Raw genomic sequence first — 11,753 nt, 5'->3', positions numbered from 1 at the left:
GCCCTGACTTTACAGTTTAAGAACTGACATCTTTACACCACTCCATCTTCCCATCAACAAAGCTAGCCGACCTCTCCCTCATTCAGGTTTTCTTTGCACCTTCAAGTCCCTGAGAGTTCCCTGCACAAGGGTTTAGTTCCTTTCCTGGATCAGTATACGTCCATATGTTAAGGGTTAGTTGCTGCTGTGAATGAGAATTTTTGTACATTGTAAGTCCATCTGTCTGATCACCTGGCTGAACTCCAAATAGTTCTATGGATGTAACTGTTGATTTTCTTGAAGTGACAATTTTAACTGTCTAAAAACAACAGTTACTCCTTCTTTTTGGTATTTACACCATCTTATCTGTGTCCCTGCATCAGGGCAGCATTCCCAGGACAGCAGTGAACAAGTGAAATCAGGCAGCTCAGGCTGTTCTGACATTCATATTTCTAATGTCTTAGCAAGAAGGATTTTTTTTTTTTTTTTTTTTGTAGTTTTATGGTGAAATGCCTTATGAAGGTAAGGAGTTTTTTTACCCAAGTTTGATAAGAAATTTTATCAAGAATGAGTATAAATTGGGTTTGGAGGGTACAGATTTTAATAAAAGAACTTAAATACCTACTGAAATGATCACTATTTTTCTATGACAGCAAATTACAAGAGATTTCTGTTGTTGACATTGTTTATCCTGGGATAAAGCCTACTTGTGAACTTTTTTATGTACTGGAAAATTATATGTGCTAACACATTTTATTCAGTACTTTTGAACTAGGTTTGTAGGTGAGATGAAATGTCTGCTTTCTTTTGTCTAGATTCTCCTGGCTATGTTATGATTTCAGGGTCAGGTTTGTCTGATAAATGAGATGCTTGCATAAGAATGATCTGTTCCTGAGGTATTTGTCTAAATCTAACCACAGTGGGCTGGATTCTGTGTGTAGAACATTAATGTTCTGTCTCTGTACTCTGGAGGAGAATAATGCAGTTTGCTCTGCTGGCTGTCAGGACAGAAACACACAATACACACAGATCTCACCGCCCATGGCTCAGATGTAGCTCCTTCTGTGTCTGCATTCTGGCTTGTTCCCATGACAAAGGAACATCATATGCTTTCAAGTGGTTTTTAAAAAAATATACACATATCTGACCATCTTCACTCAGAGCCTCTGAAAAAATACAAAAACAAATGAGAAAAGAGTATCAAAAGAGCAACAAGCAACAGGTGACCACTTGAAGTTTGCTTATACACTGATTTAAGAACAAGCCCTACTAACTAAAGCCATGCACTTATGTGACTCCCATGCTTGACGAAACATGCCTCACCATCCATGGGTCATTTAAGGTTCAGACAGGCTCAGGTCCAGACTGTGGCATGACCAGTACAACTACTCAGAGCTACCGAAATCTAACTTAGAGCCAGCCTAGGGGCCCATTTCAGGGAGATGGTTCCAGGCTCCCCCGGAATACTCCTAGCTCCTCCCAATGTTAACAGTCACCTGGAAGTCACTGGCTTAAAGGGGAGTCCTATAGAAAGGAAGGGCAGCGACCCACAGAAAAAGAAACATCAAAGTAAACATCTTTCTTTGCTGAAACTGGACCAAGTAGTTCTCCTGATGTGACCCCACAGCACCGAGCACTAATTACCTGAGGTGATAGGAAGCCTAGGGGGTGTCCAGTCCCTCAGCTTGTGGTTGATGCACAAGGCAATTATGTCATCCCATGGGATCTCGGCAACTGAGGGCCCTGCCCCCTGGCCCAGCGAATGGCTCTTGCTCTTCCACCTGCGGTAGGTTCTGCGGAGCAGGTTTTCCACCTGGGACTGGAGGACAGGCCGCGTCTGGCAAGAGCTGGGGATCTGGGAGGCATACTGGACCACCATGGAGCATACGGGGAGCCAGGGCGCTGGAGAGAAAACACCTCCTCAGTTACAAGATTTGGCCAGAGTATATAGGTGGACACTACACAAAATGTCTTCACTCCACATTTTCTTAGGAAAAGATAACTGTGTATTTGAGAAGTTTGCTTTCAAATTTGAATACAATAGAACCACAGCTGTTGAACAAAGAGCATCTCCCTCCCCACGTCCCGTTAAGAGATGCAAACAGTCACCCTGGACAAAATAAACAACAGAGTCCAACCTAGAGGCTCTGATTATACAGGACTGTGGTTACACCAGAAATCTGTATTGTAAAAAGCACCCAGGGGAATCTGGTACCGGAAGTCTGGGCTTCTTTTGGGGAACCTTGCCCTAGCTCATATTTACATCGTGTGGTTTGCTTCCGTTTGGGTTTCTTCAATAACGAGCATCTATGAGACCTACTGAAGACCACACCCCATTAAAAAAATTTTTTTTAATGTTTATTTTTGAGAGACAGAGCATGAGTGGGGGGAGGAGCAGAGAGAGACGGAGACACAGAATCCGAAGCAGGCTCCAGGCTCTGACCTGTCAGCACAGAGCCCAATGCGGAGCTCAAACTCACAAACAGTAATAAGATCATGACCTGAGCCAAAGTCGGATGCTTAACTGAGCCACCCAGGCACCCCCACAACCCAAAGTTTACAAGGGTACCTGAGGCCTCTGTTCAAAGGCCCAAAGGAGAGTGGCCGTGCCAAGGCCATGTATTGTACTACATAAGTAGCAAACAGCCTCATTCCCTCCTAACAGTGTGAGCAAAGGAAGGGACAGCCTCCTTGCCCAGCCCAGGGGACCTATAGAGTCTTCATCACAACAGCCTCACCTGGGCACAACCAGAGTCACAGAACAGAGGTTTCTTCGACAAAGAAGGAACACTGGTGTTAAAGTAACAGAGTGTCATGGTCCCAGCGGAGCCAGCAATGTGGGCAGGGCTGCCTGGTCCCCACGCTCTTTGCCCCCACACCCTGTGGCAAAGGCAGGATAGAACCTGCTGTCAATTCAGAAACCGTGGGCCTTGGGCTACGTGTTCAGGCCAACACCACTTACCACGTTCTTTCCTGGGCCGTGCGGACACCCACAGGCTGCTCTATTAGTGATGAAGGGCCCACAGCCCCCCACAAACAGCCCCAACTCTGACTCCTAAACCCAAAGGCAGGTGTGAATGGGTATAGTGTGGGAGCAGGGGGCGCACAGTGGATGAGGACATACAAATTTCACATCAGCGCCCAATACCTGCCAGATTATCACTATAGTAAGAACGGAAAACAGGAGACTTAGCTGTCCCACATTCCTCCCCAGCCAGGACCCCTTAGCAAGAGCACGTACCCCCCGGGGGTGGAAGGTCCATCTGTGGAAGCTGGAAGCCAAGCACAGCCTGCCTTAACCAGGCCAAGTGCTCCGGGGCATTCCAGTGAAGGTGAGGAAGCAGCCGGCTGCCCCCTACTTCGGCAAACTCAGTGACAGGCCAGGACAGGTCGCACAGCTGTTCAGATGACACCAGGGAGGCCAGGAAGTGCAGCACACTGTTGAACAGCTCAATGATGGCTCCAGGCTCCTGTGAGACCAGGCCGCCCTGCCGCCTCTCTCTTCTGTCATGGAAAAACCGGCCGCTAAACTCACGGCCAACCCCATCTTCCACGTACTGAATGAGGGTCTGGCAGCAAAGGTCAAGGCAACAGGGGCAGTGGGAGACCAGCCACTGCACAGCCCGTGAAACCTGAGATGCAAAAACATTCAGGAGAGACTCGGTTAAACAGTTCATCCTGTTTTTCAGAAAGAGCTTCCCGAAAGTACCTCTCTCACAGCTGTCACAGCAGGTGCCACAGGGAACACCAGCTTCTCAACCACACTAGGAAGCGGGCAGAAGCTTCCACGGCACTAGAGTTCCGCCCCCTATGCCTCCCAGAGAGGGGCTCCAGGTCCCATCTTATCCTGAGGAGTAAAGCCTGCAGGGTCACCCTGGAAGGGCTCAGGCCCAAGGTAACCCAGCCCTGCACACCACCTTCACCACGCACAGAAAGGGAAGCCAGGGCCCCCCATGCTTAGGAAGCCCAGCACCTTGCTGCACACCCACATACTCTCACACCCTCTAGCTTCCCGCAGTTACTTTCATCGTAATTCCAGGCACTTCTTTCCCAAAATGGAACTATTACAACAAAACCTCTAAAAAAAATTTACATGAACAATTTAATATGTTTCAGAGAGCAGGACTGTAGGCAAATTTTGTCTTTTATTTTGATTTCTGCTTACATTTTCTTAAGTTGTCAAAATATAATGTTAAAAATCCAAGCAGTAACATATACTACATTTAAGACGGAACAAAAGGGGAAAATTGAAATGTCTTATCGGGCCTTTAAAAATGATGAAGACTTCTCACCTTAGTTGTGCCTTGTAAGTCATTAATGGAATCAGGAATCTCAATAACGGTATAATCTGAAATCAGCTTGGCTGAAACCAAATCCTGTAGCATCAGACCTTTGAGAGAAACAGACAGAGGTTACCTGTCTTATGCTCTCAGCGTGCAGACAAACTAACACATCTCACTGCACTGACCCCGCCCATCCCTGCTCCCAGTCACTGCTGTCCCTCGACTCCCTACACACACCACACTGCCAGCACGTCCTCAAACCAGGGGCTCGACCCATTTTTAAACATGCTGGTTCATAAACGAAATTGCCTTCACAAACCATCTTCCACTTCCTTCTCCATGACATCCCCTCCTGGGCTAGGTACAAGGACCACAAGTGGAAGTGCAGGCTGGAAGGGCTTGGCCTGCAGGAGCTGCTTGAGCTGTAGCAACGCAGACAGCCAGTACACGTCCTCCTCCGCCATGTCCTCACTCTCCACTTTGGGGGGAAGCAGCAGCATGAGCCCACTGGCTCCCAGGAGCTCCTTCTGCGTCTCCACAGCATCAAGGGCGCAGTCGCTGAGAGCACCGTGAGCCACCTGGAACAACATCTAGACCATCAGGAGGGACACACCAGGGGACAAATCAGCAGTGAATGTGAGCCCCAGAATAAGCGCAACCAAATGCTCACTGCTCTCTGGGCTGCCCTCCTCCGTGAGGCTGTAGATTAGTGCAAGAAACAGCCAAGTCAACAGATAATTCAGCCTCTAGCTAGAAGTGTGTTTGAAGATGTTACTTTAATCTTAACAATTACCCTTAAACAGGTATAAAAACAGGTAAGCACCGCCCCCCCCCCCCAAAAGAACCCAAACAGGTAAAGCCCATAACGACAGAAGGGAGTAAAGGTAAACCAATAGCAGACAAGGGATTCTGACCAGTTTCTTGAGAGCATCACAGACATGGGAGCAATCACTGTTAAGATTAAGGAAGCAGAAGAAGCCAGGCCTTAAGAGTTACAGATGGAGGTATGGAAGGAACCAGGCTGACTGAGCCTGCAAAAGCCCTGAGCACCAAGATCCAGTGGCACCAAGAGCCAGAGGTGAAGTTCAGGACCACACAGATAAGTCACACCCACCGCAGTGGCCCTATAGGTCATCCACCCACCTGCAGGTGGCCTTTAAGTGCAATCTGCCCCCTGGGAAGACATCCTATCCTGAAATGATGCAAGCATAGTGGAGGGGACAGAGCACTGGCCACTCCCCACCTGTCCCAAGACCATCAGCAGCTGGCCAAGGAGATAAGACGAATCCTTCCCGAAGAAACCAAACAGTCCAAGAAAACAACATGCAGATCCTGACACTTGGGAGTCCCCCTAAAAACTGTACGCTTGCTGTTCAGCTACCTGCAACCCCACCTCAAACACAGAGCTTATGGACAGCCTTTTAGGGCCTCACTCAGGTATGGGCTGCCTCAGATAAGGTGTCCAAGGAGAGCCTCCAACATAAGAGAGAGATCAGAATAATAAAGAAAGAGAAATCCAAAGGAAACAAATCCTGCATGGAACATAAAAAAGCTCAGACCTCAAAAATCCCAATTTCCTCTCATGATGCATCTAAAAATAGTCACAAGATGATATGATAAATTCAAATAACAGTAAGAAAAAATGAATGATACATATGGAATAAAAATTTTGGTAGAATGTATAGAATATAAAGTCAATTTGGGGCACCTGGGTTGCTGTTGGTTAAGTGTCTGACTCCTGATTTCAGTTTAGGTCATGATTTCACAGTTCATGAGATTGAGCCCCACATCGGGCTCCATGCTAACAGCACAGACCCTGCTTGGGATTCTCTCTCTCTGCCCGCTCCCAATAAATAAATAAATAAACATTAAAAAAAAAAAAAAAAAAAAGTCAATGAATCTCCCAGAGCATGATATTTAAAAACAAAACAGAAAATAGAATAGAAAGGATAAGAAGCTTAGAGAATTAACTGACAAGATCCAACATCTGTCACAGGAATTCAAGAGAACAAAAAACAAAAGAAGGAAAATAGGTAGCACTGAGATGCAAAAACATCCCAGAAGTGAAACAGTACTCTCCAGCCTGAAAGGACCCCGTCAAACCCAGCACAGTGAGCAAAAGAAGTCGTCACCAGGCATACCCCAGTGGATTTTCAGAACCCCAGGGTCAGAGAGCAGGCTTCCAGAGAGAAACAAGACCAGGCCACAGAGAAAAGAACAGGAATCACCTCAGACATCTCAACAGCAACTCTGGATGCCAGATGACCTTGGGAGAAAAACTGGAAGGAAAAACCTTTCAACCCACACTTCTACAAACCTCACTGAACCACAAAGCAAATACAAGGGTAAACACATTTTCAAAGAGGCAAGGACTAAAACTAAAACGTCTGCTCCCACAGATCCTTTCTTTGGAAGAAACTGGAAGATACACCCCACACCCTGCTGCTGTCAATGGCAGGACCAAGTAAGCACTTGTATTAGTCAGGCGCTGTTCTAGGAACTCTACACGTACAGCTCACTCCATCCTCAAGGGCACCTGTGTGCAGTGCCACCATGTGGCAGCTGTGTGGCCTAGGGCTATTTTGTTTAACTTCTTGGAGCCTCAGTTCCCTCTTTGGTAAAAGAGGGATCGTAAGATCTCACTCATGTGTAATTTATTAAACAAAACAAACAGAGCAAATGAAGAAAAAGAGAAAGGCAAACCAAGAAACAGACTATAGGAAACAAACTGATGGTCACCAGAGGGGAGGCAGGTGGGAAGATGGGTAAAACGGGGGATGGGGATTAAGGAATGCATTAGTCATAATGAAATAAATATATAAATAAAATAAGATAAAATAAGTATCAGCAAGCAAGAATGGGAAAGGGGAGAAGGACTGCCATAATTTGGATTATAAACCAGGAAGAGGGACACTTGACATTTTTCTACCCACGAGTTTCCTTCTCCCTCCAGGATATTAGCTCCTGAGAAGAGGGATTTGTGTTGATGTGTTCTCTGCTATAACCCAGCATGTGGAATAGTACTTGGGACAGAGAAGTCACTCAACAAATACTTGTGAAATGCATACCTGAATGAATGGGTAATGCAGTATGATGTAAGAAGGAGACAGGCTTTCTCTCCAAGAGGTACAAGCCAGTCAGAGATTGTTTAAAAACTGAAACAAAGACACAAAGTAAAAATTGGGGAAGGGGAAGAAATGAAGAAAGTGAACATCAGGAAAGCTCCTCAGAAAACAAGAGCCGGTTGGTATTACTATACAAATAAACAAGAGCATCAAATCTCTTTTTTTAATAAAAGAGGGATCATAAGAGCACTCCTACACAGGCAGCACAGAGTCACATGGAACCTGCCTGAGATCACAGGGTTAGCAGGGGGAGGAGCAGGACCATGCTAGTGGTATGGAGATCGAGTGGCAGCCACAACCTGGGACACTATCAGCCCACAGGAGAGCAAGAGGATGGCACTTTCTCAAAGGGATAAGGTGAAGTGAGAGAGCATCTGAAACTCTACTAAGATGCACACAACCCACCTGCTGGCACATTTGGGTAAAAATTAATGAGAGATACAGAGAAAAGTATGTAAGTGAGAAACGAAGGCAACTACAATTTGCAATAAAATTAAGAAACATAGTCACAGAACACTTGGCTGGTTCTGAGGCAAACAGCAATCACACAGCCATCAAAATGTGACCCCACTCACTGAGATAAGATAAAGTGATGATGTAGCCACCTTGGAAATTAAGGAAGGCTGGGTGGGACCATAGTGTACCAACTCACTCCTCACTTGGCACGGGGTGCAGCCACGAAGACAGCCCCATGATCCCACCCCCTAGTGCTCATGCCCTTGCACAATCCCCTGCCATGACGTGCTTCTAACAGACAGAATCAGAAAAAAGTGACAAGACATCACTTTTAAGATTAGGTTACAGAGAGACTGTCGTCCTGCCCAGCCAATGGCAGCCAGCTACCAACTTACACACTGCCTCATGGAGAGGCCCTGGCCACAGCCAATAAGGAAGTGAATCCTGCCAACAACCACAAGAGCGAGCTTGGAAGTGGCTCTTCCCTCAGTCAAGCTTTCGGATGAGACCAGAGCTTTGGCTTACACCTTGATTTCTGCTTTGTGAGAAACCCTGAGCCAGAGGACCCAATTAAACCACACCTGGACTTCTGACCCACGGAAATATGAGATAACAAATCTTGACTATTTTAAACTAAGTTTGGGGTTAATTTGTTATACAACAATAGATATATTTTAATGGGAAGTCAGTGGAGAACATCTAAAGTGGGTAAACTGAGAAACAGCTGTGTAAGCATGTGATTTGGGAAGACAACAGAAATCAACCCCTAGGAGAGAGGCAGGGGCTGCTATCTCTCATTATGCATCATGACATGTAGCTGACTTTCTAAGTACTGCAAATATTACTTTGATTAAAAGACTTAAGAATAAAGGCAAGAACAACAACAAACTAATTGTCCAGTAGGTGAAGTCTGACTTTATGATCATAGGAAAAAAGGGAAGAACATGAACCAAGACATTACTGTTACCTCTGAATGGCAAGAGCATAAATGGCTCTTATCATCTTTATGCTTCCTCTGTACTTCCTTATATTTCTAAGGTTTTATACATGTGTTACTTTTACTTTTAGAAAATAAAATAAATAACATTAAAATAGAAAAACAAAAGTGCCTGACTGGCTCAGTTAGAAGAACATGAGACTCTTGATCTTGGGGTTGTGAGTTTGCTTAAATTAAAAAAAAAAAAATTAAAATAAATAAGTAACATAAAATGGAAGAACAAAATAAATAAAAACCCTATAACCAAACTACAATTTGAAGAGGCTCCAAGGACAGAAGGAATGTGGATTACAGTATCACACGCAGATGAGCAGGGTGTGCCACAAAGGTGACCTTCTCAGGAAGAGGAGAGGCCTGGGCACTGTAAACCCTCTGGTCAGGGCAGAGGGTAGACAGCGGGTTCTCACTGAGCACTCTGAGCATGCAACCTGGCTAACCCTCATGAGACCCTGGTGCAGTGAGTCAGGACTACATTATGGAGGGCACCACGCCTAGGCTCAAAAAGCTGGCCAGAGCAGCAGCTGACAACCCCAGGTCTGCTCCACACGGAAGCCCACACTCTCCGCCCTGCATCGTTCTTTCCCAAGCAAATAAAATACACTTCTGGGTTTATCTGAACATATGCTAACACCTAAAATTTATTTATGTAGACTTTATTCGAATGAGGAAATAGGTTCTCGTTAAATAAGAATCTCTCAGACGATGGTTCCCACAAGGGAGGGAGTGGGGGCTGGACAAAATGGGAGGAGGGTGGGAGGTATGAGCTTCCAGTCATGGAATGAATAATTAAGGGGATAAAAGGTACAGCATAGGAAATATAGTCAATAGTATTGTAATAGCACTGTATGATGACAGACAGTAGGTACACTGTGGTGAGCACAGCATAATGTATAGATTTGTGGAATCATTATATTGTACACCTGAAACTAACATAACATTGTGTACCAACTCTACTTAAATAAGAATAAAGAAAAATTAAAAAAAAATTAACATCTATACTAAACAAACACCTATATAGAAGAACAAAAATTAGAACTTACGATCAAAAACTTAGGACAAGTTGAATGTAAAACAAATCCAACTGACCTGAAATGCCCAATACTGAACTTATATATATTGGTGGGACCAAGTTTAGTGAAAACTGCATAGGATTAAAAACCATTAATTACTCTCTTGTAAGACCTGATGTATCAGGAAGCCATTATAGCAAAGATGTTAGCTGTTGGCAAACCATGTGACATATAACAGGCACTGTATTTTTGCGAAATGCTCTCTTACACTTCTTAGGTTAATTATCAGAGGCCCATGAAGGAGGAGTTCAGGGTTCCTGAATTATGTGCATCTATGCATTTGTCAGGATGGTTCTGAGTTTTCACCAAGTTCTCAAAGAGGTCTGTTGACCTGAGATGATTAAGGCTCACAGCACTCCTGAGAATCTAGCCTGGAATGTCACACCAAGTAGGTGTCCGTGGGATGTCAACAGGACACAAAGAGGAACAGACATGATACGGGCTTCTGAGCCTCCCACACTTCTTCAAAACCACTTCAAGGCACTTCCATGATTCCAATAATGTCTAAGAGTGAGTGAAATAAGAAAATCACAGGGGCGCCTGGGTGGCTCAGCATTCAACTTCAGCCCAGGTCATGATCTCGTGGTCCGTGAGTTCGAGCCCCACATCAGGCTCTGTGCTGACGGCTCAGAGCCTGGAGCCTACTTCAGATTCTGTGTGTCGTCCTCTCTCTGCCCCTTCCCCACTCATGCTCTGTCTCTCTGTGTCTCTCTGTCTCTCTCTCAAAAAAAATAATTAAAAAAAAAGAAAATCACAGAAGTAAATACACGATTCTCACCTACCTTTATACACACATTGACAGCGACTGTCTGATCCCCTTTGCTGCTGAGAGCGTGAAACAGCGCAAGCGTCTGAATTCCCCCAGCCATGGTGCCTGTGTCGCCCACTGAGCCATCACCTCCCATGAACTTGACTTGTAACCAGTTTGCTAAAATTCTGTGAATAAAGGAAAATAACACTTGAAAAAGAATTCTAAATTTAAACTATAAAGATTTTTAGGAAAAGTGAAAAAGAAATACCACATAGATGTAGGTTCACAGACACCAACTCTTACTGTAAAGTTGAGCTGGACAAAACAGGCTGTGATTTTAAACTAGACCAAGGAACTCTCCTGGGCTATCTACTGGGGCGAGAGGAGAGGGCACTCATGAACCTGATCCATTCTTACAGTACGGTACTGTAAGTATATTTTCCTTATGATTTTCTTAATAACATTTTCTTTTCTGTAACTTTATTGTAAGAATACAGTATATGATAAATACATATATACACAAATACAAATAAATATACAATGTTGACTATGTTAGGTTTCTGGTCAACAGCAGCTATTAGTAGTTAAGTTCTGGGGGGAGTCAAAGTTATACTCAGATTTTCGACTGTGTCAGGGGAAATGACATCTCTAAACCCCATGTTATTCAAGGGTCAACTATAAAAATGTTTTACAGAATTGAGTTTCACGCAGGGGCGCCTGGGTGGCTCAGTCAGTTTGAGTGTCCAACTTCTGCTCAGGTCATGATCTCGAAGTTTATGAGTTCAAACCCCATATCAGTTTGCTGCTATCAGCACAGAGCCCGCTTCAGATCCTTTGTCACCCACTCTCTGCCCCACTTGTGTGTGCGGGTATGCTCTTTCTCTCTCAAAAATAATAAGCATTAAAAAAAAAATTCATGCTGGAGACCTTAAGAATTACTGTGATGTATATTTCCAAGTGAACTTATTAGTGAATCAGAAGACAGCTACTCTAGGAAATGAATCACCATTTAAATACTTTTAATATAAGACAACTCTCTTCTTTGCTCAGTTGTCTTATAATCTTTATGACTTTTTTTTTTCCTTAGTTAAG

General features: G+C 44.6%; 1 protein-coding gene across 4 annotated transcripts in view; it reads right to left on the bottom strand.

The window, feature by feature from the left end:
- Positions 1-11,753, bottom strand: part of MCM3AP (minichromosome maintenance complex component 3 associated protein) — a 55,117-nt gene that overhangs the window by 5,019 nt on the left and 38,345 nt on the right. For 3 of the 4 annotated variants that reach the window (XM_060640672.3, XM_060640674.3, XM_060640671.3), the window contains exons 21-26: positions 10,693-10,846; positions 4,582-4,852; positions 4,272-4,369; positions 3,221-3,611; positions 1,624-1,881; positions 1,016-1,145 (exon numbers count right to left, since the gene is read on the bottom strand). In XM_060640672.3, the coding sequence (XP_060496655.3) occupies positions 1,016-1,145; positions 1,624-1,881; positions 3,221-3,611; positions 4,272-4,369; positions 4,582-4,852; positions 10,693-10,846 (1,302 nt within the window). The remainder of the gene's footprint in view (positions 1-1,015; positions 1,146-1,623; positions 1,882-3,220; positions 3,612-4,271; positions 4,370-4,581; positions 4,853-10,692; positions 10,847-11,753) is intronic. The other variant, XM_060640673.3, reaches the window with a different exon arrangement.

The sequence above is a fragment of the Panthera onca genome, chromosome C2 (genome assembly GCF_046562875.1).
Source record: "Panthera onca isolate mPanOnc1 chromosome C2, mPanOnc1 haplotype 2, whole genome shotgun sequence".
In the NCBI taxonomy this organism is placed as follows: Eukaryota; Metazoa; Chordata; class Mammalia; order Carnivora; family Felidae; genus Panthera; species Panthera onca.
This window is presented reverse-complemented; position numbering and strand designations above follow the sequence as displayed.